Raw genomic sequence first — 25657 nt, 5'->3', positions numbered from 1 at the left:
CGCACCTATTGGCCCATGAGGCAAGGGTATGAGCCTCAGGGAGGGCTCTAAACAGTCTCCCCTCTGGGTTGAGGAAGTAGAATCCAGAAACTCAGGTCTGCATTCTTAGTCCCCAGCGAGATCTGTTCACACCTTGACCCCTGAGGCCAGGAGCCTGTTCCGTCCCCGGCCTCTCCTCCCCTGCTACTTAAGGGTGGGAAATGACTGGCCCAGAGAGGAAAAGACACTTGCCCAGGGTCTCGCAGAAAGCCAGGGCCCTGAACAGCATCTGCTGGCTGTGAGAGCTCTTGGCATCTGCTCTGGCATTTTTCCACCTCTGCATGCATGGGGCCCGGGTGGCCAAGAAGTGTGCTGGGGGAATCTCAGGTGTTCCCTGCCTGAGGACCCTTCATCTCAGAGAGGACCAAAGGCACAGCCACTCCCGATCTCCTCTCCCTCCCTCCCCAGGACCTCTCCAGCTGCTTACAGGCCCTTTTCCTGCCCAGGCTCACCTCTCATTGGCTTCGTGGGAGTATTGGCCTCTTCTCACTGTAAACAAGGTTTTCAAACGTGCATAAGACCTGAGCCTGCCTTCCAGGGATTCCCAAGAGAGACTCTTGAAGAGAACTTTTTGATATTTACTGTTAAGTGAAGTCAAGATTGTAGGAGCACATGGGAGGAGGTCGATTCCAAAAGGAAGGGAAAGCAAGCTGGGAAGACTTCACAGAGGAAGTGTTGTCGGATGGGGCCTTGAAAAATCGGGCCAGTGTTGTGCCAGCTGGAAGGGAGAGTGGGAATAGATGGAGAGGAGACGTGGGTGAAGGGAACAGGGTCATGGAGGCTTTGAATGCCAAACCAGGGTGTGGGCCTCGATTCTGCTAGTGGTAGTGCTTCCAGATGCTTGTTCATAGCCCCATGGTGCAGGAACAGAATATTCTGGTGGGACACTGCTTGATTTTCAGGATGTACCTTTGAAATCTAAATCCAGGCTGGTTGAGAACTTTGAGAACCCTCCTCTACGCGCTAAGCAACCACCTGCTGAGTCTGGAACCCCACAGCAAAGCCCCACCCCCACTGACTCCCAGGGACCATCCTCCCAAAGGCCCCAAGTGCAGTCCCCCCACCCGAAATCAGGCGCTCCAGAGTCTGGTGGGAAGTTCCTTTCCTAGCACCTGCAGGGGTGGAGGCTGGGGTGAAGGAGACCAGGAGGAACCCAGGCCCAGATTCAGGAGGGCAGATCTAAATCCTGGCTATGCCCTGATTCACTGAGTGACAGGGAGGTCCCCCTCATCCAAGTCTCAGTGTCGTCATCTGTGTGACAGGGACAGAAAACATGCTGACCTTGTGAGGCCCTGTCAAAACTGGGGAGATCATGCTGTTTGGGGTTCCTGAGGACAGCTGGAGTGTTGTCAGCAGGAGGAGTAGAGGGGGCGTATGGGGCCCAGACCAAGGGGCAGTTGTATCCTTGGGATCATGTCCTTGAGGGTCCTGTTCATGCCAAGGATGGTTGTCCTCGTTCTGGGGGATGTGGCCTCGGTCATCTCTGAGAGCCACCACAAGTCTGTGGCCCCTGGATGGTGTTGTGGGAGGGAGCAGTCCACCTACACTCGGAGGCCTGATCCCCAAAGGCCTCTGGAGAGAGGCAGGTCCTTGGGCCTCCAGAGAAATGCCATTGTTGGTAAAGGGAGGACATAGGATTCTGCCAGACAAAGATGTCTTGACTCCACATTACCTCACAGAAACTCAAGTTGAAATCCTGTTCTTTTTAATTTTTTTATTAAAAAAATTTTTTTAATGTTTATTTATTTTTGAGAGAGACAGAGGGTGAGCAGGGGAGGGGCAGAGAGGGAGACACAGAATCTGAAGCAGGCTCCAGGCTCTGAACTGTCAGCACAGAGCCCGGCGCAGGGCCCGAACTCACAAACCGCGAGATCGTGACCTGAGCTGAAGTCGGACGCTTAACCGACTGAGTCCCCCAGGCGCCCCTGAAGGCCTGTTCTGATTCCGGCCAGGCCACGGCCTGCTTGTCTCCCCTTTGGGCTATACTTTATCCTCAAAGAGGCTTTGTGTCTCTGTATTAGGCGGGGGGGGGGGTGAGCTTGACAAGCTCTCATGGTCCCCAAACCCTGATGTTCCTCTGTGCCACACAGCAGCCTCTGCCTCAGGGGTCCCCTGCTCGCCTTCTCTTCCCTATTTCCCCCTGCAGGCCACAGACTGGCGTCATGGCGACAAGCCCATTGAGTGTTGCTAGGGAAGTCTACAAGGAGGAAGCCTTGCACAGTAGAGGTGAGAGCAGGGGGTAGGCACCTCCTCCCACTTGCACCCACCCTGGGGAGGGCAGTGACCTCACACAGTGAGCTGCCTTCCCGTCATACCTCTTCCCTGTTTCATGGGCCCAGTGTGGTCTCCATTAAACTGCTCTGTGCCTCCCTGACTCAGTTTCCACCCACCCCCCGCCGTCTGCTCTAAGTTTAGACACTTAACCGTGCCATGCGTACTCAAGGAGGGAAAGACATCATTAGTGAAAAGGCCTTTGGAAATAAGGAGCTGAGGGTTTTTCGGAGGTCCAGACGGACAGCTGGGGCCCCAGGTGCAGTGTCCACACGACACTGAAGAGATGGAATAGCAGTTCCCTGTCTCTCGTCCCACATATCCTGAGCAGATGGCCCTGGGGAGGCCCTTCCCAACCTGATGACCGTGTGGACGATGGCAGATTCCCAGTGTCGCAACCCAGGTCACGCTGGTTGAGCTTAGAGGAGCGTCACCACTGCAGCCCCCGCCACCAGCGGGCTGCGATCAGACCAACACAGGACACGCTGAAGCCAGGCCCCAGAGCAGGCCGGCCCTGGTCAGCCGCAGCAGCATTTCAGCGATGCAAGAGTGTTAACTCAGGGAGAAGCCTGTGTTTGGGAAGTTCGGGGGAACTCACCGCTGGTGCCATGACCTTGCCTCGCTTCCCGAAAGGGTGTCTTAACTGGAGGCAAGAAAACTGTTCGTCATGCCCCACAGCATCACTGCCTCGTTCAGGCAGTAGAGATTAAGAGATAAGAAAGGTGACCAAGGTGAAGGGCCACGGTTTCCCAGCAGGGCCCCAAGCCAGACGGGAAGGATATGGCCACGTCTGGAGTAGCCCAACTCCCAGGGAAGGTCAGTAAGGGGACTGAGGATGGGACGTCGGGCATGTCCTGCAGGCATCTCCCGCACTGGGGATCTGGACATGAAGTAGCTAAGACACCGCCGTAGAGGCACAAGTTGCCGCATCTTCTGGAACACAGTTGCTCGGCAACCCCCAACATGTCATTGTCCCTCTTCGGGCCCCTCCAGACCAAATGAGGGAGAAACTGGCTCCCCCTCTTAAATTCCCAAGAGGGGGTGCCTGCTGACTCCGTTTCCAGCGTGCTTTCCTGGGAATGGTCGAGGCTTTCTTGCCTAGAATCTGGAGGATGCCTGACAGCAGCTTTGCGATTTTGGACTGCCATTCCTACCCCTCGTGGGGTTGTCCTGACGGTGTCCACAGCGCTGGCAGTCGTGCTCGGCCCACCTGTGGCATGTGTATGAGACCCGAGATGCCTGCTGCATGTGTGACTGTCTTGCATTTACAAAGTGTGCAGCTTCCAGAGCCTGGGCCCCCGAGGTGGCCAGCGGTCTTCTTGGCCCACTCCAAAGTGAGTCTCTTGTCTTCATCCAGAGTCACATAGACAACAGCACCATCTCGGTCCATCCCGTGCACTCGATTCTATGTAGCTCTTAAGAGAGGGCCGGAGGGGAGGGCAACCTTGGCCTTGCCCCACTAGCTGGGAAGGAGCAATCCTGACCCAGAGTGGGCTGGGAGAAGTGAGTAGTGCAACCCTCGAGGGGCCGGAGCAGCCTTGGAAGCACCTAGAGGAGCTGGGGCTGAAGCCGGGCCTTGAGACAGGGCCTGAATTAGTGTGATCTTCTTGGGCTGGGCCCGGGGACGCAGGGTGAATGCAGGGTGGGAGGGCTGTGTCCCAGGAGCTTTCCAGTGTCTCACACAGGCCTTGGTGGGGAGCGGAGAGTGGTGTCATTCTGCTGTCCGCAGTGCTGAAAGGTCCTGCCGTGCACAGTGACCCCATTCCTTCAGTAAATATTGCTTCTGGCCCTTCCCACCTCCCTGCCAGCACCTTCTTGCCCTAACTTCCTGTCATTTTCTTTCCAGATATCCAATGACCATGTTGCGACCCTTCCACCAGTCCCATTCACTCCCCATGCCCAGCCTGTCTCTGGCACCCACTCCCCCGTAACTCCCACCCAAAACGGTCCCTGTAGTCCCTGTCCCCCATGCCTTGTCAGCTAGACTATCAGAGATAGAAATGCCAGTCTACCGAGCACTTGAAAGTGACATAGGGGTGTTTGGGGTTGCCATAATGGCTCCACTGGCATTTAGTGGATTGAAAAGTCCCACACAACAGATACCTGACCTACCCGACATGCCAATAAATGACATCCTCTAGATGATGTACATTACTTCTACTGAGAGGAGAAACCGAGGCCAAGAGGGAAGGGACTTAGCTAAGGTCACTTAGCCAACCAGCCAGAGACAAAACCACAGCTAGCATATAAGCCCTCATCTTCTCCCAGCCTGGCTTCTGAACCACGCAGGTGACCGTCTGAACGAGGAACTCTTATCCGAAAGGGGTCGGCATCTGAAAGAGGGAAAGGCTGTTATAATGGGAGCTTTCGGCAGACCAGGGCCACTTTGCGGGAAGAGATCTGGCACGCTGCTAGCAATAGGGACCAGGATTCCCAGGCCACAGAGCCCTGGAAGAGAGGATCTTGCTTGCATCACCCAGACCCTAATGCCCCTGGCAGGCCATGCCGCACACCATCAGCATTGATCTTTGGCAGGGGCGCTTGTGTTACTGTGGGAACAGGCACCCACCTCGCTGCATCCATCCCTGCGATTCTTGTCTGGCCACCTGCCCTCAGACTTTCCGTGCTCATCCTCCCATAATTCCCAGGTGTAGGGGGCAGGGGACTCCTGTTTTAGTCTCTCCTGTCCAAAGCTGTGCTTGAGGGCACAGTGTCCTCATTAGCCGGCTCCCCTGGAGAACTGGGCACATTTGTCTTCCAGTCCTCTGGTACCTGGTGTCTGTAGCCAGAACCTCATCTCCAGGCACAACTGGGCCCCAAGAGGGCAGCCCCTTTCCACCAGCACATCCCACATCTCAGACCCTGCTTTCCAAGGTTTTGGCACATCTGAGTTTGTTTGATGCTGAAAAGGTGTATTTGATGGCTGATTCCTAAGGGGGGTCCAGAGACTCCCATATGGTCTCTGCCTACCTACCCCAGGGAGCTTGACTTCAGCAGCAAAGGGAAAAAAAAAAAAAAAGAATCAGGTCCAAAAAGATGAAATCCGTAGTGAATTATGGCAAATCGTCTAAAATAGCTTTTTGGTTTTCAAACTATGGGTTATAGCACAATAGTGGATTATGAAGTCAATTTAGTGAGTCATGACCAGCATTTGAACATAAAATAAATAGAACTCATTAGAACAGAATAGGAAGAGAAGTATTATAGCTGTGGCCAGGATAAATTTTGCTTTGTGAAACGGGACCCACCAATGCAGGGGGTGTGTGTGAGGCGGGGTGGAGGGGTGAGTACGGGATTTTGACGTAAAAAAGATACACTGCTGTGGTTCAAGCACAGGAGAATGTGAAGGCCTATGTTTCGAGAGATGGCAAGACCTAGAGAAGGCTTTTAGAGGGAAAAGAAGAAGCGACTCCTTAAATGCCTAGGGTGTTGGGGAAGCCTTCAGGAGGAGATGGCATTTGAGCTGGGGTTTCAAAGGTAGGTAGGCGTTTGTCAGTGAGCCATGGGTGAGAGCAGCAAAGAGTGTGTTTCAAGGGGTGGCTCAGCCTAGATCCGGCTGTGTGCCAGACCTGCGAGGGCAAGTGATAAGTGCCATGTGGAGAGGTGGCGGGAAGGGGGGTGGGTTCCAGAGAAAGAAAACCAGGAGACAGAATTCATAAAACCTGGTACCCCGGGGGAACATTGAAGTGAGGGACCAAATCCGAGAATGGTCTCAGATTTGCAGCATCTCTATCCTGACTCCCTCCCACCCTCAAGCCCACCCTGTAGTCAGTGCCATCAAGAGCTATCATACTCGGGAAAGTATTCTTGAGTTCCCGTCTTTGGTTAGCCCCACACTGATCAGCAAGACCAGACTCAGAACCTGAACAACTCAGGCCAGGTAATGAGCCAGGGATGAGGCGTGAGGCTCAGGCTATGAGGACTCTGGGGTGAGGTGGGAGGCGGGTGGCGGGGGGGGGGGGGGGGGGGGTTAGGGGAGAGAAATCTGTGAGATGGGAGCAATCAAAGAGGCCTTCCTGGAAGAAGGGGCTTAGCACTGAACTTCAGGAAAGCTGGATAACATCTATGAACACATCCCCGGAAGATAAATGTTCTGTGCTTTAAACAGGCCTGTTGAGAGGGACTCTAAAGGGATTGTTCATCTTACAAAAGGATCTGTCCTCCCGGGATACCTCTACGTGGGTCCTTTTGACTCACTCCACACTCTGTCCTTTAGTTCAGTAACATCACTAACCCTGTGCATCAAATTCTCTTAACACACAACCTTTCTGTAGCAAAACAACCCTGAGGAATGAGAAAACCCAAGGGTGCCAAGAGTGGATGCGGGTGCCCAGGTGAGGGGCGAGGAGCTGGTGTCCTCACATTGGGGTCAGAACCGCCTTGACTCCCACCAGGGCCAGAGCCCTGCCCAAGGCAGCCTCTAGCTGACAGGCCCAGGAGGCAGGAACAGGCCAGTAACCACCCTGAATTTGAAAACTCCGGGAGCTCTGAGCACCAAATTAAAAAACAATTAAGCTAGTAGAATCTCCCCCATTGTTTCTGCTCCTTAGCAAGTGCTCCCTCAATAATTCCATTGCTTTTAACTGTAAGCTCAACAGAAGTGGGTTTTTTTTAAGTACCTTAATTATTTTAGAACTCACTGCTTCCAAAAACAACCCAAGTTTCCCCCTCCAACTCTGTGACTCTGTGCTCTGTGACCTATTTATTTTAATTAGCTTTATGTCATATATCTAACATCAACCCAAAAGAAAAATCTACAAACAACTGCCCATTAGCCCGAGAGCAGAAAACCCTAGTACACTGTCACTCCCAAACAATGGATCGTTCAGGATTCCTAACGAAGTGGGGGAAGTCAGATACACTCTAATGATGCAAAGCAGAGGCTGGCAAAGGGCTTTGGAGTTCTCAGGTGGGAGGGTTCCTTCTGGCTTGGTAGTTGAGGGTGGGCTCCCTGGAGGAGGTGGCTTAAGAGCTAGGACTGACGGTCAAGCTAGGATTTCAAGGAAAGTAAGTCTAAGCATTCTCTGGCCTTCCTACATTCCCCGCTGACGAAACCTGCACTCGCATATCTCAGACATCGGTGCTCTGAAATGTCTTTTCACGTATCATGTTCCAGTTTTAACAGGGAGGCCGGTTGTCAGACACTGGGAGATCTCACATGGGGGGGTGCTCTCCCAGGCAGTGGCAGCTCAAGTCTGGCAACACAGTCCTGTTTCCCCAGACGTGCCTCATTCCCGTGTACCCCTGCTCAGCAGCCTAGGGGTTAAGAACAGGCAACCCGAAGCTAGACCTTCTGGATTTGAAGCCTGGCTCTACCTCTTCTCATTTTTATATCCTTGACAAGTAGGTTAATCTCTTTGTGCCTCAGTTTCCTCCTCTGTAAAATGGGTTTATATTACTCATGGGGCTGCTGGGAGGACTGAATGGACAAGCGTACCCAAAGCAGTTAAAAGAGGTTCTGGTCTGTGGTAAATGCCTATGTGAATGGTAGCTGTTATTCATTCATTCATTCACTCATTCATTTTAGAGAGAGAAGAGAGCACAGCGGGGGAAAGGAGGAGAGAGAGAGAGAGAGAGAGAGAGAGAAAGACTTCCAAGCAGGCTCCACAGTGTCAGTGCAGAACCCAATGTGGGGCTCGATCTTACGAACCATGAGACCATAATCCTGAGCCAAAATCAAGAGTCAGACACGTGCCAGACTGAGCCACCCAGGCGCCCCAGAGTTACGAAAACAGAAGTGCTGGTACTGGTGGGGAAGGTACAGATCTCATAAGTATAAAACAAGAGAAGAATGGAAATTATGTGGTGTGCTGAAAGCAGCGAATCTTCAGCCACAACCCAGGGCTCACAGTCAGGTTCCGTTTCAAATACAATTGAAGAAAGTATACACAATGCTAGTCACAGATTGTGTCAGAAACGGGTTTTATCATGCCTTTTAGCTGCCATGTGTGGGAAGCCTCTTGCACAACCTTCACATAAATGACTTTCACGTGAACTTTTAGACGGGCGTTGTGTTTCCTGGCTTAGAGAGGCTGAGAAGTATGGCCCTCATCCTGTGGGCCCCAGGGAGCCAGGGAGTGTTCTTGAGGAGAGAAGGGACCTGCCCCTTGGTGGTTGGCATCTTTTGTAGGGAACGCCTACAGAGAGTGCTTGGAGAATGGGACGTGGGCTTCACGGATCAACTACTCACAGTGCGAGCCCATTTTGGATGACAAGGTGAGTGGCTCCCACCAGCCCCAACCCCGGTCCTCGTATAAGCATCAGGACTCAGGTTGAGCATAGAGGATCCCAAGGGTGACAGAATCGGTCCTTGTGCAATCCAACCACACCTTTTTGCACTTGCTTCTCCTGCCCCCATGTCCTGTCCCCTGCTCAGTGACACTATAGTAGAGAAGGGGGACAGGGACCCCCACCTTTGGGAGAGCTCCGGCTAGCAGAAGACACAACCAAGATGGCATGTGACATAAGAAAGGAATGACGGTGTGATCAGTGTCCCAACATCTAATAGGCTGTGTGACTTCCTTCCTCCCTGGGCTTCAGTCTCCCTATCTGTCATTCTTTAAAAAAAAAAAATTTTTTTTAATGTTTATTTATTTTTGAGAAAGAGAGAACAGGGGAGGGGCAGAGAGAGAGGGAAACACAGAATCCTAAGCAGGCTCCAGTCTCTGAGCTGTCAGCGCACAGCCCATGCGGGGCTCGAACTCACGAACCGCGAGATGGTGACCTGAGCCGAGGTCGGATGCTTAGCCAACTGAGCCTCCCAGGCGCCCCAACCCATCTGGCATTCTGATTCTGTGACTCCGCAGGGAGATAAGCACAGCCCCCAGAAGGGTGAGCCCCATGAGAAGCTGGTCCTGCTCAGACCTCACCAGCCCCCTTGCTCAGGAACCAGACCCCCTGCCGCTTACGGTGCCAGCCTCCTCTCCTTTGAAGCTACGCCTCTCTCCTGACCCAAAATGATACGTGCCCCCTTCATCTCCCTCTTCCTTCACCCATTACAGCCCCCAGTGAGGCTGGAACTTGCCCCCCCCCCAAAGAAGTTCAAGTTCTGAGGAAAAACATTTATCTACCCTGAGAAAGTGATTCTACAAAATGCGAGCCAAAGGGGGTCTGCAGTGGAGCCACAGGAATGGCTAGTGGGACAGGTCATAAAGGAAAGAAGGAGGTTCCTGCCAGACCTCTGTCCTCCCCTCCCCACCTCACGGCCCCTCTGAGCAGCGGCAGACCACAGTGGGCACGGGGTGGGGGACAGCCTGCCCTGGCAGGAAGGAGTATTTTATCACTGCTTCTGTTTACAATTGCCGGCACATGGGGATCAGTACAAGGAGACTGGCTTCTGTTTGGTTTTGATATTGTTCTTAACTTCTCTACAGACGTTGCACCCCCTCCCTGCTACATCCGGGGCAGACTGATCCCAAGGCTTCCCCCAGACTTCCCAGGGCTTGCTGCTTCTGGGGCAGGAGGGCATTTTGGCCCACTGTACAGATGTCAAAACCGAGGCCCAGAGATAGAAATCAACTCACAGTCACTCGGCCAGCAAGGGTCTGAGCTGAGGTGAAACACAGGTGTGGCAACTCCGAGTCCAGAGTTAAAAGAGACCATAAAAATCTAGGGAGCCACACCTCGGGCATATCTCAGAATGCCTTGTGTCCAAGCCTGCCCCCAGATTGCATGTCGGGAGGCCTGATTACAGCCGTTTATACCAAAAGCCTCATGGCCAACAGGCGTGAGCCCTGGGAGCCAGGTGTGATGATGACACTTGAAGCCACTTCTGCCTCCAAGGTCAGGACACGCAGGGTGGCCATAGCTAGAGTGCCCAGCCAAACCTTCATGCGCCCCGTGCCTCCGTCTGCCTGTGTACGTGTCTGTCTGTCCAGCAAAGGAAGTACGACATACACTACCACGTCGCCCTCGTTGTCAACTACCTGGGCCACTGCGTCTCTGTGGCAGCCCTGGTGGCCGCTTTCCTGCTTTTCCTGGCTCTGCGGTGAGTCCATCCCTACCCACGGCCGCTTCTCCCTGCCCCTCCCCCCACAGCACCCCCTTCACCCCTCCCAGACATTCTCGCCTCCACTCTGAGGGCCCTGAAGCCAGTGGACAGGAGTGTGGGGGAGGTGCCAGGCCACCAACCTGTGGCAGGCCTGCAGGATGCAAAAGGGGAACTGAGCAACCCAGCCATGGCCGCCACAGGCGGGAATGTGGCTCCTGGCGCAGACCTGCCTTCACCCCCGGTGGAGTCTCTACCTGGCCTTGGGAGGCGCCATTCCCACTGGTCCCTGACCCCAGGCAGAGCCCATCTCCGCCGACTCCCCGTCCCCGGCTGACCCCTGACCTGGGCCTCCCACAGGAGTATCCGCTGTCTGCGGAACGTGATTCACTGGAATCTCATCACCACCTTTATCCTGCGAAATATCATGTGGTTCCTGCTGCAGCTCATCGACCACGAAGTGCATGAGAGCAACGAGGTCACTGGGCTGAGGCTTGGGGCTGGGCGGGGGGGGCGGGGTCCGGGCTCTGGCGGCACCCTCTCAGGCCCAGTCCTCAGGTGTAGGCCTGGCCTGAGCTCACCTCTGCCCCAGTCGTTATCCCTCCAGAGCTGGGGCCAGTCAGGGCTGGGTAGGGGTGGGGGCAGGGAGGCACTGCCAGGCCCGGGTCTTAGAAGCAGCACTAAACTCACGTGAGACTGGCTGATCCTGTCCCACGCCCCATCTTCTGAATTCAGGGCCTCCCAAAGACCCTTTAGAGAAGAAGAGGCTGGAAGTCGGCTCTGTTGAGCTTTATGTCACTTAATTCCAATGAGACGCCTGTAGGATTATTTTCCCCATGACACAGACATGGAAACTGAGGCTCAGGGAGGTTATAGGAGTCTTTTTTTTTTTTTAATGTTTATTTATTTTTGAGACAGAGAGAGACAGAGCATGAACAGGGGAGGGTCAGAGAGAGAGGGAGACACAGAATCCGAAGCAAGCTCCAGGCTCCGAGCTGTCAGCGCAGAGCCCGATGCGGGGCTCGAACTCACGGACCGTGAGATCATGACCTGAGCCGAAGTCGGCCGCTTAACCAACTGAGCCACCCAGGCGCCCCAGGTTATGTGAGTCTTTACTGATGCCTCTACATCTGAGCCAGCAGGATCTTGACCAGGCCACCCCACGTGTTTGCTATGTGCCCCTGGATTTGCGTCAACTGCCACTGTACTATGTATGTCCAGGCCACTCAGACTAATGAGGCCAAGCACAGAGTTCTGTGGCACACCATCAGAGACTTCTCAATACATTTTCTTTGGACAGCGGGCCTGCGCCGACATGAGGCCTGGCTTGACCCTTAACTTGGCCCCACATTAAGCCCTGCCTCAGTGCTAACTGAGTTAAACCCCATTTTGGGTATGCTGCAGCCCGATGTTTGAGCTCATAAACTGTCGCTTAACTTGGAGAAAAAGCAAGGCTGGGAGGAGGGGATCTTTAGCTTCCCCCCTCGGCAGGACTTTTTGAGAAGAGGAGACAGACAACCACATGGGGCCCAAGATCAGGGCTGGGACCATGGGAGAAAGCTGCAGAGGCAGAGGCCAGAGCAGCACAGGCCCGTCTGACAGCTGTCAGAGCCAGCCAGAGAGGGGATGCGCTGTCCACGGGGCGGGGCAGAAAACTTGAGCTCCTCTGACCACCATTCCCTTATCTCAGCCTCGGCTCTGAGTATGCCTGGGGGACGAAGCCTGGGGAAAGATGGCCAGGGAGGGTCTGCTGAGTAGAGCTCTGGCCTGGAGGCCTGAGGCCTGGCCGTGGCTTGCTGTGGCCCCGGACAGGCTTTCTGTCTGTCTGCATGCCCACCTTCAGTCTGCAGGGTATCAGGAAAGTAGCCCTGCTCAAAGGGACAAGGACCAATCCCCTTCCCTCTGCCGGGAAGGCAGATGGCAACGTAACCTTCATTTCTTGGTGCCTGCCTTAGCCACTCTCATCTTCTTCAACTGCCCTGTAAGATGGCATTCTTACTTTCTCCATGTCCCACTGAGGCTCAGAGGGATGTGTCGACTCGCCCGGCGTTGGTGAGTCTCCCTCCGTAGCCAGCAGTGATCATACTAAGCCCAGAATCTTCCCAAACGGGAGATTCTACAGAACCCCTCCAGAGCTACAGCTCCCCTTCATGAACCCCGTTCTGTCATTTACATAACAACTTTCTTTTCATTGACCCCCTCCTTTTTTCCTACATGCAATTTCATATTGAGTGGACACCAGTCTGACTTGCTGTGGATTGAAGGTGACTCTCAGAAAAATGACTACGAAAACACCATAGTGTTGTTCAGTTCTAGCCCCTGCCTGCAGAAAGCTCAGAGCCAGGCTCCCTCTTTCTCTGTTAAAAAGGGAGATTAGAAAGTGCTGGGGAGACGCCGAAGTAGGAACCAGGGCAGACCGGCGCCTTAACTGGTTCCAAAACCATGAAAGAGAAATGGCGGCGGCTGAAGCTTCCCAGAGCGAGATTCGAGGGTATTTAACACCGTGTCCACTAGACGACTCAGACGGGCGCCCGTGGCACACTTGGGCCCCGGCCCCAGGCGGCCCCTGACCGCCGCCTGCCCCGTGCAGGTCTGGTGCCGCTGCATCACCACCATCTTCAACTACTTCGTGGTGACCAACTTCTTCTGGATGTTCGTGGAGGGCTGCTACCTGCACACGGCCATTGTCATGACCTACTCCACCGAGCGCCTGCGCAAGTGGCTCTTCCTCTTCATCGGATGGTGTGAGGTTCCCGGGGAGGCCGCAGGGCCTGGTGGGGAGGGGGCACTGCTGACAAGGTCACCTCCCTTCATCTTGGGTCCAAGTACAGGTCCACAGCCCTGCCTGCTGTCCCCAGGACAGTCTGAGGATGCACACTCCCTTCCATTGCTGGTGAGGAAGGAGCAAATTGTCCCTCCAAAAGAACATTTTACAAGTAGCCCTCGTCTCTCTGCCTGGAAAGGCCAATCCAAGGACCTTTGTCTCTCGCCGGGAAGGAGAAGCCAGCCAGCATCACTTCTCTATCCAACAATCTCAGAAAACCGTGCCATCCCCTCATCTGTCTGACCTGTTTAGCAGGGGGATGCTGAGAGGGGGAAGGGTGGGGTCAGGGTCTAGGGCAGGCCCCTCCTAGGACCATGGATGGCCATGCGCTTGGCGATTGGTTCCAGGCCCCTTGTGGTCCCCTCACCCTGTGTTCTACAGGAGGGTCCTTGTCCGTCTGTCTGTCCGCTGTAGCCTGTGTGTGTCCTTCTTTCAGGCATCCCCTGCCCCATCATCATCGCCTGGGCCATTGGCAAACTCTACTATGAAAATGAACAGTAAGTAGGACTGACCTGTCACAGGGGTCCGCAGGGTGTCAGAAAAGGTCAGCCAAGGGCTCCAGCCAAGCCATGGGGCAGGAAATGAAGTCCTTCCAGGACAGATTTATTTTCCCATTGTCTTAAAAATTGAAGAAAAAAAAAATCCCTGGCACCCAGGGGTACTCATGTGGTAGATGTCAAGTCAACTTTGTTGATCTGAGTTAGGAGCCATGGCTCCTTTAAGTGCCCTAACGCTTGACCCCCCTTTGGTAAGGCCTTTGGCCTTTGGTAAGGCCTCCCCCTCGGAGTGGCAGGTCTGGCCAAGGGTATATACAGGAGGCTTTCAGCCTAGAGCACATCCAAGGCTGTGTCACTGAGCCTTTTTCACAGACCCCTGGACCAGGGCAGTGGATGCTTGTTTTATTCAGGCCTCCCAGTCTCTGCCGAGGGTACATTGTCCTATCTTGGGACCCTCCCTGCACCAGAGATGCTGATATAGAAGCCACACCCAGATGATGGCAGTTCTGGCCACGTGTCAGCCAAGAAGTGGCTGGGAAGTTGGGTACCTCCAGCTGAAAATAGAGGGGACAGGGGAATGTCAGTCTCTGGATAAAAATCTCCAAGGGGTCTCCGAGGCGAGAGAAAGCATGGGATTTGGGAGCAAGGGGCAGAGTTGGGTGGGCTCCAAGAGCTCAACATCGGAAAGAGCTCCTGATGATAAAAACTACCCAAGAGTAAGAAGGCCGCCTTGTAAAGTAGTGAGGTTCCCGTCCAAGGGGGTGTTGAAGCAAAGATCAGAAACCTCGGTGCTGGCAGGTACCAGGGACAGATCCCTGTCTAAGGCCGTGTGCACTGGGTGACCTCTAAGGTTTCCGAGGACACAGCCAGAATTGCCCAAAGTCCACATGGACCTTCCTGAGGTGCAGCAGGAGTTGTTGACAGAGCCAGACTGTGTCCCGGGCCCACCCTTCCCCTGGACTCGAGCTTCTCCACCCGCCAGCATCCCCAGAGAATAACCAAGCCCCTGGGAGCAGTGGGCTCCTCTCACTGGGTGAATGAGGCTCAGCTCAGAGAAAGGCCAGAGTTCAGGCCCAGAGACCGCTCCCACCTCTACATCTGTTGCTTTGTGCAGCCGAGTACCTGGCACGTGGGGCGGCAGGTTCCAGGCGATGCAGAAACAGGTGGTACAGGGTGGTTGGGCCCTGGGCCAGCGAGGCGGGGACTGGCTGTCCCATCACTCACGAGCCTCCTGCATGGCCTGCCCTGGGCCCAGCAGTCTGGAATGAGGAGGGGAGGGAGGAGGAGGAGGAGACCCAGGTCTCCAGCTGGGGAGACCAGGCCCTCCATGGAAGGTAAAAGGCAGCCCGGGGGTGAGCCAAGAAGGCCCCACGGTTTTGGGGAAGGCACAGCCCTAGAGACTGGGTCTCAGGAAGGGTCAAGCCGGAGAACCCTGGGCCCAGGTCTACTGTGGTGCCCAGACTACCGCTCAGCAGGCCACTCACAGCCACCCCGTCTTTGCAGGTGCTGGTTTGGCAAGGAGCCTGGTGACCTGGTGGACTATATCTACCAAGGCCCCATCATCCTCGTGCTCCTGGTAGGTCCTCAGTGGGGACTGGGATGGGGAGGGCACCAGGAGGACAGCAGAGGACCTGCCCAGCAGGGATGCTGGGGAAGACATGGCCTGGAATGGCCCCTGCACACACTCCGTACTCGCCAGCCCACTTCCCGGCAACCCCCTCCTGCTATCCCTTCTCCAGCTTCATGCCCTGGCGCAGCCCCGTCACCTCTGGCCCTTGGGTTCTCTCTCTGGGCAGAGAATGGTTCTGACCGGCAGAATTCTAGCGCTTCCCATATCTGACGTCCCCTTGCCAGGTCCTGAGACAGCCAGGTGAGGGGGCAGCTGGTGGCAAGAGAAGGGGGTGTGGACTTCTGTTCAGCTCAGACCAACATCCTCCTCAGCCCCCAGCGCCCCCCTCCGGGGCCCAGCCCACCGCCCCCAGCCTGGTACAGTGGTACCAGAATGAAGCGTAATGAGCAATTGTTCCTTGTCCAGCTCCCCGCCCTTTGCCAAATGTATTCACATCTAAGGTATAATTGCGCCACGTCTTTAATCCATAACGAGCTTTAATTAAGGTAGAGTTTAAGTAGAGGCCGCGTTCTGCAAAAGCGAACCCACTATATATCACACATTTTAAAAAAGAGACATGCAAAAAAGCCCCATAAGAAATTGGCATTTACGTAAGACTTATTTCAGGCTTGGTAATTTCGGGCTCCTGTATGCACCAACTTCCTTAAAGGGCCACCCGCTCCTTGTGGGATACAATCGCCATCCTCCTCTTGTACACAGCAGGTGCCTAACGGGGGTTCTTTGGTCTACCTTGGAGACAATGAGTGTTTATCTCTTTCATTTCCTGACTCTCCTCCTTTTTGTGACTTCTTCTGGGATTCATATGACCCCCATCTTTGGAGTGTCCTTGATGTATATGCACTAGAGATGACTAGGGAGGTTTCTACCCACTGCCTGAAATTCCACCATCAGAAATTCCACCTCATTTCAAAGGCAGAAGTAGTGAGTGTCCTTGGAGTCCCAGCTGCAATGAGTCACTCATCCCTACCCCCAGTGTGAACGGAAACCCCTTGAGACCCGTCCCCTCCCAGCCAGCTGCTGAGAGCCCATCGTGGAGGGACAGGGCTTTCTGTGAATCTGGGATCCTGCCAAGGAAGGCTGGCCTGGGGGGCGGGGGGGGGGGGGTGGTCAGCAAGAGTGGGGAGGGACTCCCGGCTGCAAGGATGTTGGGCAGCAGTAAGGAAATGGAGAAGGGGAGAAAGGCACGGGGGGCTCCGTGCCAGCCCCCACTCCTCACCTGTTGTTCCACGCCTCTTTCTCTGCTTCTGCCCTCACCTCTCGGTCCAAGAGCCCTTTGCTTCTCCCTTTGGGCCTAGCACACGGCCAGCCATCACACGTAAAAGGCTTCCAGGTTCCAGACTGAGCCTGTCCAGAAGCCCCGTCCTCATTACCTCCAAATCTCATATCGTCACTGCCTGGAAACGGGAATTATGATGCCCATTTTACAGATGAAGGAACTGAGATGAAACTGCCTGCTGAGCTGAGACTCGGGGCCGGTCCCCCACCACCTGCCTGTCTTCTGCATTGGATACGTGCTCAGTGCTCTGCCCTCCCCCAATGGTTCACAGCTGCATTTCTGCTGCTGAAAGACATGAACGAGCTTATTTCTGGGTTCCGGGAAGTGAATTGGCTGGTTCAGTTTGTAGGAGGCTGTTGTCATGGGAAAGGCACGTGGCACTTCTTGGGTTCCGCTCTGGACCAGGCCCGAGGCTCAGTGCTCTCCATGAGTATTTTAACCTGTGCCGACCTTCTCAGACAGGCTCTGTGGTATCCCTTTTGGACCGGTGAGGAAGCAGAAGCTAGGGAGGTTAATTAAGCAACTTGCCCAGGGCCACACGAATGCCAGTTGAACAGCCAGAATTAGCGCCATGTGACAAGATCGTGTGCCAGGCGTTCAAGTGAGAGGTGGTCCAAGGAAGTACAGCGAGGGAGGGGGGAGTGGAGGACAAGGAAGGAAGAAACCAACAAAGGGTGAGGTGACGAGCTGGCTTCCATGGAGGCAACCACGCAGAAGAGTCTCAGAACTGCTCCCCGTGGAAGGTTTGGAAGCTAGGTTACGTATCTACACATTTCATGCCCCATCAGTGGAGGTTGCTCTGTGGACAGGAGACCCCCATATTTCCAGGTCCCCTGCTTTGAGGCTGAACTAGCTCCCCACCCCCCACCCCCAGAGGAAGCCTGAGGCCGAGAAACGTCCCCTGCAGCTGCTGGTGAACGCAGGTCCCCGGAACCCCGGAACCCCGCATGCCTACAGGGTGTGCCACATCGGGTCTGACTAAAGTCTCCTCGCTCGGTGCTCCCCCCAGCAATGTCCTAGCAGCCCCTGTTCCAAATAGAAATTCCAGGCCCCTCACCCACCACTGGGAATGTCTGGGGCAGGGGGCCAGATCTGCATTTGGACCAACGGCCCCAAGTACCTTTGATGCGTACACTCTAGTTGGAGAACCACAGTGTCCGGGGCCCTGCCAAGCAGGGATGTGTGTTGTCCGGTTCTCTACGGCCCAGCCAGGACCCCGCGCATCATAGGATTCAGGACGTAGGCCTTTAAGGCTTCACCTGCCTAGAAAATGCCAACAGGAGGAGAAAACAGAGGCATCCAGTGAGGACCAGGCCCCCAGGGGCCGTGAAACACACTGGTCTCCAGGTTTTGAGGGCACCCCCAATTCCATCTTGACAAGTTACCAGGCTCCACGGATGCACGGGGCTCAGGCAGGCTGGCCGTGTTTAACTGCCCGGGTGCATGTGCAGTACAGGAGGCTGAGAACTGTGGAGCGGTGAGAGGAGGAACCTCGCAGCACCCCAGTAAACCCACTGGATACCCGAACTGGAGGGAGCAGAGGACATCCCCAAGGCTGGGAACCGTGTCTGAAGGCAGGAGGCAGAAATGTCATCCCCTTTCCTTCTCCCTCCCTCCCTGCCTGCCACTGCAGGTGTGACAGTGAAGTTGGAGGAGGGTCTCCCATGAGCACCAGGAGTCAGCAAGCACCCTCCCCCTCGCAGGGGTGGAGAGGGCCCATGGGACTCATGCGCTGGAGGTTAAGAGCCAGTGAGCTGCGTCTGTTCATCGTCCCTGCCTTGGTGGGAGGCGATATGCTCTGTGGCATCCTGAACAAGCACTGGCGGCAGCCGCCTGGGATTTGCGGGGTGACCCCGAGGGAGCTCTTTGCTCGGAGCCTCAGTTTCTTACCTGTAACACGAGGATGCCAGTCCCTGCTTCAAGGGGTCACCGTGAGGACCAGCGGCCCGGGACACAGGGGCACTGCCCAGCCCCTGGAGCCACAGGTTCGGATCCTGTGCTGACGGGCCATGCGGTGCTATCCTGAGCTCTGATCACCCCTCCCCGGCCATGTGCTGAGGGCCTTCACTCTAGTTCCTTCCGTCTGGCCCAGATTTCATTAACCCCTGCAGGAGCAGCAGCATGATGTGGGAGTGAGGAGAAGGATGCCGAGGCCAGCTGCCTCAGTTCGAATCCTGACACCAATGCCTTCTACGTCTGTGGCAGGGGCAAGTGATGTAGCCTATCTGAGCCTCAGTTTGTCCATCTGTAAAATAGGAATAATGATCACAGCTGCTGCTTGAGGAGTAGCTGTGTAGTTCCTAAAACAAAACCTGGAATGGTGTGAGTCCTGGGCCACGTTAGGGAACACCGAACCTCCCGTGTCGGTCCTGGTAGCAACCGTGATGTCCAGACCCCCAGCTTGGGCCTGACACCCACCACCTGCCAGAGCTCTGACCAGCCTGGGGCATTCTTCCTGTAGTGCCTCACGAGGACCTAACGTGCCAGTGGGAACCCAAGCTGCCGGCATCAGAGCTTCCGGACACACGGGGCAGGAGGATGCGAGGCTGGACTTCTCTGGGGGAGTTTTTCCACAGGGTCTGGCCTTGCCCTCTCATCCTGCACCCTCTCCCCTCAACATTCCCAGAGCTCATGCCACGCAGGCTGCCCTGGGAACATCCCAGGCCGGGAGGGCCCTGCAGCTGCTGTTGTAGAAGGAGGTAGATAGATTCCACTGTCTGGACTCGCTGCAGTGGCCCCAGCCGGCCTATTTCTCCCACCCCAAGGCTTTCTCCCCTGGCCCTTTCTCTGCTTGGGACACAATCCCCCACCTTCCTTCAGTGCCATTCCTCTAGGCCTTTCTGACCCCTTAGGAAAGATGCATGTCCCCCCTCCCTCCAGACCACAAGACTTCTGGGAGCAGGAGCCTGACACATAGCAAGTCAGTTAGATGAATGAATGAATGAATGAATGAATGAAGAGACTAGGCTGGTCAAGGCTATGGGACAGTAAGCAGTGCTCACTGAAGAGCTGGGATTTGGGGCAGGGTTGGGAGGCCAGGAAGGGAAAGCTCCGTATGGGCTGGATGGTGAGAGGCTCCCTGGAGGAAGGGGAAGGTGCCTGTGAGAGGGTGAGGTGGAGAAGGTGTGGTGGAGGGGGAGGCTGGGAACCACGCTCACAAGGGAAGAGTGACTTCCGGGCTGCACAGACCCAGGCTGTGATGCGGCAGGGGCAGCATCACTAACTGCCTGCCTCACGGAGTAGAGAGGATAAGGCCTTATCTCCCAGATCCTCCACACTAGACCCTGTTCCTGCTTTTGCCTCAGCACATGGGACAGGACCCTGCAGCCTGCAGGTGCTCTGCAGCTCACTGACAGAATGGATGGGTGTGTGAGTGGATGGACAGGTGAGTAGATAAACTGATGAATGGATTGTTGAGTAGATACTTGGATGGATGATGGATGGATAATTGAATGAATTGGTAGCGGGTTGATAGATGATGGGTAAATGGATATAATGCAGGGAATGTGGCAGAAATGAGAATATATTGCCTCTACTCTCAGAGAAGTGAGAAAGAATCAGAAAAGGTCAAGTATTTTGTATCACTTGTACGAGAAAATTAGGATTGCCCTATGTGTTATGGTGCTCTTGCGATCCAAGGAAATATACCAGAAACGCAGGGGCTAGAAATGAGACGAGCCTGAAGAAGAAGCAGAGCGCAGCGGGCCACTGGCTGAAGGCATCCCTCCCACCCCATACCCTGGCCATGCCGCCACGGGCACGAGAGCAGCCGGCTGTGGTTGATCATGTCTGCCGTATAGCCCAACTCCCAGCCTGATATATACCCAGCACTTAGGAGGGCTTAAGAAGTGACGGATTCTCAGGACAGAGACACGGGAGGAATTTGTGTGTATGCGTGTGCACACATATGTACTCGTGTGTGTGCATCTGCATGAGCCAGCAGACACCCTCTGACTCATGTGCACTTTCTCGGGAGAGATTCCCAAGAAAGGGAGTCTCACTTTCCTGTCTGCTCACACTCGGAGATGGATAGAGAGAAACACTGGCATTGCCCACACCCCCAGATACACGCTCACACACGAACACACACTCTCTGAGGCAAACACACACAGGCACGGAGAACAGACCCACCGGAAGGTTCGACCCGCCCCAGACCAGTCGCACAGACGAGCTGACGCAGATGGACGGGACGCTTGCGGCCCACGGTGACCGTACACAGCGTGAGGATGACTCAGGAGGCCCCACGGGCAGGTCCCAGGAAGAGGCTGCGTGCGCGGGCTCTGATGCTGAGGAAGAGGCTCAGGATGAAGATAAATGAGGTCCTTCCAGGAGCCTGGGAGTCAGCCCAGCAGATCGTTCATCTTCGTGGCCTCAGATGTGTCTGTGACGGTTCTAGAGTTTTCCTGGATGCAGGGGATGGATGGGGAGAGATTAGTCACTCCTGGCCAGGTCTGCTCCAACGGTCGAAGGGCCTCAGGGGAACCCTCGATCAACAAGGCAGGGGCAGGGGCTTGGGGACTCTCTGAGGAGCTGCGGCTCAGGAGAAGCGGCCTTTGTGCCCTTGTTCACTGCTTTCTAAGGCTGCTTTTCCTCTTGGCTCTGGAGGTGGAGAAGCAGGCTCTGGAGCCCTCGGGTGACAAGGAATTGAGCAAAGTGCCTGCCTGTCCTGGTGCGGGAGAAACAGAGGCCTCGGGCCCCCAGGCGGGGGCTGGGGTGACCTGTAGGATGGATGTGTGCATGGGGCATGCGTCTCGGTGGGCTCCAGGCGTCAGTGGCTCCCTGTCGGTTCTTTCCCCACCTCATGGGCTTTCCTTTTTCCCTGCCTCCCCCTCCAGATCAACTTTGTATTTCTCTTCAACATCGTCAGGATCCTAATGACGAAATTGCGAGCATCCACCGCATCGGAAACAATCCAGTACCGGTGAGCGTGGGCGCCTTAGCCCCCCGAGGGGAGCCTGCCTCCGGCCGGGCCCTCTTAGTCCTCCTGGTCCTCAGCCGGGGAGCTTGCTGAGGGGTCCCAGAAGAAACGGCACCTGAGTGGGGCCCTGCCTGCAGTGTGGTCTCAGACCAGTCCTGTCACCCTCTCACCCCCGCCCCCCAGGAAGGCAGTGAAGGCCACTCTGGTTCTCCTGCCCCTCCTGGGCATCACCTACATGCTCTTCTTCGTCAACCCTGGGGAGGACGACCTGTCGCAGATCGTGTTCGTCTACTTCAACTCCTTCCTGCAGTCATTCCAGGTGGGGCGTGTGACCTGATGGGGACTCCTTCCTGCCCTAGAACGCTCGGGCACCAGTGTCCTCACAGAGACTTCCCCCGGGACTGGTGTATATATGTGCACACTGCAATACGAATGCATGCACCCACTAATCCCGAGCCCCGGCCCCTGGCACCCCCACCCCAGAGTGGGCTCCCCTCTTGACTGGGTCTCAGTCACCCTAGCCTGCACCTACCGAAGGTCCGGCACCTGTTCTGAGGATTCGTGGCAGCCTGTCGCTTGCAGTGGACCCCAGTACACCCGCGCCGTGAGGGGTGGGCTCCCCGCAGCTCTCAGCCTCTGGGGTCCTTGGGGGCAGAGTGTTCCGGGCCAGCCCTGCCGTACGGCTCGCCAAGCAAGTCACTGACGCCTCCCTCCTTCCTTTCCAGGGTTTCTTTGTGTCTGTCTTCTACTGCTTCTTCAATGGAGAGGTAGGAGACCAGGCTCCGGGTTAGTCCTCAGTTCCCACTCCGGTGGAGTGGCCCAGCCTTTTGGAAGTGCCTGGGCCCCTGGCTCTGCCAAGCTCTACCACCCGACTTCGGGAAACGGGAATCCTGCCTGAGGGTCTCAAACCAGTTTAGAAGGCCAGCCGTGCCGGCCAGAAACAACACGCCAGCGCTTCACAAATGCACTCGGAGAGCCGGACGAGCAATGAGCAGAGGAGCCCGGGCTGCAGGGGTCCCATAGGAGAGGGAAGCAGAACACAGGTGTGACAGGGGAAAGCATTCCGGGAGCGAGTCAGGTGTGAGCCGCGCAGCCAGGCCTTTATGGACCCAGGGAGCAGGAAAGACACCAGCACATTCCCCCACGACAGGGAGGACCATACACCCTCAGGCCAGCTCCAGGGAGCGAGGCACCGGGGGCGGCCTGGTTGGTTAGGTCGCAAAGCCCAGAATCTTAGTGTGACCAGCTTGGGAGAGATGCTCACATAGGCCAGTGGTGGCTGAGGACACACGGTGGGCTAAGGGGCAAAGAGTAGACACAGTCCCCAGGTGCTGAGAGCTTCCAAATGGGAGGAGGGCCAGTGCCATCCTGAGGCACGTCACCTGCCGACGCAGGGGATGATGGTGGGGTGTCTCTGCTCGCTTAGGTCTCGGTCGATGAATGCAGACCGCAGACCGCGAAGTCCAACAGTGGAGACTGGCCGGGGCTGGAGGGCAGGGAGAGAAAGAGCTGTGAAAGCAAACAAACAGTGAATGTCTCTGGGGCATTTCTTCTGTCCAGCCGTGCGCTAAGCTAGCATATGGGGAACATGGTCCATTGTGCAGAAAAATTCTTACCATGCAAATGAGAATAATACGGCATCAGCGACAGTCAGGTTTTGAAACGAATAGAACCGTTGGCTCTCCATCTCAGCAGCACATGCTGTGGCCAGTGAGGCAGGGTCTGTCAGCAGGTGGAGGAGGTTGGAGGAAGGACTTTCAGGAGGGAGAGCAATGCTGAGTATGCACGAGGAGCTCACAGTTCGGCAGATGCCCCAGGAGAGCGAGAGGCAGATCTGAGAAGCTGCTGTGGTCCCACCATAGCGATGAGGTGGCAGAGGGATGGGGCAGGGAAGACAGGGTGTCCCAAGGAAGAGTGGGGGCTGGGAGCTTCTCCAGGAGAGGGATGAGGCCAGAGGGCCCTGGTCAGTGCAGAGGAGGGGAGAGGCACCAAGGCTGAGATTCCAAGGCCAACAGGGGCTTCAGGGGGAGGACCTGCCTTTGGAACCAGCCAGTGCCTGGGTGCGAGGGTGGCGGTCAGAAGGGCACCCCACCTCCCTTGAAGGGCCCTGCGAGGGGCAGGGGGCAGGGGAGAAGACTCTGGGTCCCAGGACTGGCCCCCCAGGCCCGGCTGAGCCTCTGCCTCTCCCGCAGGTCCGCTCGGCTGTGAGAAAGAGGTGGCACCGCTGGCAGGACCACCACTCCCTCCGAGTGCCCGTGGCCCGGGCCACGTCCATCCCCACGTCGCCCACACGGATCAGCTTCCACAGCATCAAGCAGACGGCCGCCGTGTGACCCCTCCGCCACCCCGCTCGCCCATCACTCCACCTTAGGGACAGCTTCCCCATCCTTGTCTGGCGCCTGTCTCTGGGTTCACCTTGCTGCGCGGGCCCTGGTGGGGGCGGAAGGGAGGGAAGAGACCAGCCCGGCCAGCCAGAGAGAGGCTGTGCGGCAGGCGGCGTGAGAGGCTCTCAGGAGCCAGGGCCGGCTGGGCCGGAAGTGTCAGTGCAGAGGGAGCAGAGGGGAGTCACAGGGACCAGCCACCCCCCGCCAGAGGAGCAGTTTACAAGTCTTCAGGCATTTGCCCACACCAGCCTCTCACTGTATCCTCACCGTAGCCCCATTCACAGATGAGGAAACTGAGGCCCTGAGCCAGAAGGGGCCTGCCCAAGTCCTACAGCTAGTTCTCAGCAGAGCTGGGGGTCCTCACTGCCCCCTTCAATGCGGTTGGTTCTCCTTGCCTTCTGCCTCCGTGCTCAGTGCTGCCCTCTGCGGTTGAGGGTGGTGGTCACAGCAATAGGAAGTAAAGGATTAATTTGGCTTCATCCCAGGGGCTCTCACCTACCCCCCACCCCAGACCAGGTCATCTCTCTGCCCCTCCCCAGCCATGCTCCTGTCCCTGGGGTCCTAGGAAGGATGCTGCTTCCTGTCTTCGGAGACCTCTTCTCCACAGGCTCGGGACCTTGGGGAGGGACTTGTGGGGAGGAAGACACAGGGCAGCCATACACTGTTAGGCCAACCAGAAGGTGTAGAGCAGGACAAGGGAGGAGGAGGCTGCCCCCCACTCCCCCGCCGGGGCAAGGAGTAGGACTGGAATATCAGAAACCAAAGTGGGTCTTTGATGATTAGAACCAATCTCCGAACCCCCACCTCAGACTGGGCTTCATTTCAGCCTCCCCTTCAGAAACCACGTCTCTGCTCTCTGCGAAATAAACCATGCCTCTGTGGAAACAGCCTCCCCTCAGGTCAAGTCAACCAGGCATGCGAAGGGGTGCTGTGGCCAAGGATGGGGGGCTGGATCCATTCTCGTTTGCAGAGCCCATGGCCCTGGCCTAGGGCTGGTTCTCCATCTCTGACCTGTGTGTCTGCAGGTCTGTCCATTATCATTTCCCGGGACAGTGTCTGCCCCTCCTCCCCAACCAAGGGCAGTTTAATTCAGCACAGAGGACGGGTGCAATTCGCAGACCGCAGCCCGTCCCAAAGGCCAGTGACCTGAAATCCAGAGGCAAGTGTAGACAAGGCCCCAACAGTCTCCGTGAACAACCATGAGGGAGTTTCCAGGAGACGGTGGGAGTGGAAGGGACTGAGGAGCCATCAGGCCAGGATTCAAAAGGGCTTTTGCTCTAGGAATACTCCCAAAACATTTTTTTTTTGTAATCTGGTATCCCATCTTGCATGTTTTTAAGTTGACATCTAATATTTTCTACATACATTTTTTTTTTAATTTTTTTTTTCAACATTTATTTATTTTTGGGACAGAGACAGAGCATGAACAGGGGAGGGGCAGAGAGAGAGGGAGACACAGAATCGGAAACAGGCTCCAGGCTCTGAGCCATCAGCCCAGAGCCTGACGCGGGGCTCGAACTCCCAGACCGCGAGATCGTGACCTGGCTGAAGTCGGACGCTTAACCGACTGCGCCACCCAGGCGCCCCTACATACATTTTTAAATGTGCAAGAGAGTGATATCTGGCATTCGGCAAATATTCACATTTTAACACAAACCTGCCACAACACTTTAAAATACATCGTTCAGAATCCCAACACAACAGTGATTTAATAACCACCCTCATCTGTTTAAAAAAACATGCTAACCAGCTAACTTTCCCTCAACAGCAAAAAATTTTACATTGTTCCTTTTTACTTTGAACTTGTATCTTCATTCCATTTCCCCTATGG

At 55.7% G+C, this 25657-nt stretch overlaps 1 protein-coding gene across 1 annotated transcript in view; it reads left to right on the top strand.

The window, feature by feature from the left end:
• Positions 1-25279, top strand: part of CRHR2 (corticotropin releasing hormone receptor 2) — a 30888-nt gene extending 5609 nt beyond the window's left edge. The window contains exons 3-12 of the mRNA XM_047851027.1: positions 8441-8526; positions 10188-10297; positions 10658-10775; positions 12888-13041; positions 13558-13618; positions 15122-15194; positions 21360-21445; positions 21626-21761; positions 22168-22209; positions 23635-25279. Of these exons, the coding sequence (XP_047706983.1) occupies positions 8441-8526; positions 10188-10297; positions 10658-10775; positions 12888-13041; positions 13558-13618; positions 15122-15194; positions 21360-21445; positions 21626-21761; positions 22168-22209; positions 23635-23775 (1007 nt within the window). The 3' untranslated portion in view covers positions 23776-25279. The remainder of the gene's footprint in view (positions 1-8440; positions 8527-10187; positions 10298-10657; positions 10776-12887; positions 13042-13557; positions 13619-15121; positions 15195-21359; positions 21446-21625; positions 21762-22167; positions 22210-23634) is intronic.
• The last annotated feature ends 378 nt before the right edge of the window (positions 25280-25657 follow it).

This window comes from Prionailurus viverrinus, chromosome A2 (genome assembly GCF_022837055.1).
Source record: "Prionailurus viverrinus isolate Anna chromosome A2, UM_Priviv_1.0, whole genome shotgun sequence".
Lineage (NCBI taxonomy): Eukaryota > Metazoa > Chordata > Mammalia > Carnivora > Felidae > Prionailurus > Prionailurus viverrinus.
Note: the sequence above shows the minus strand (reverse complement) of the source record. Positions and strands in the feature narration are given on the sequence as shown.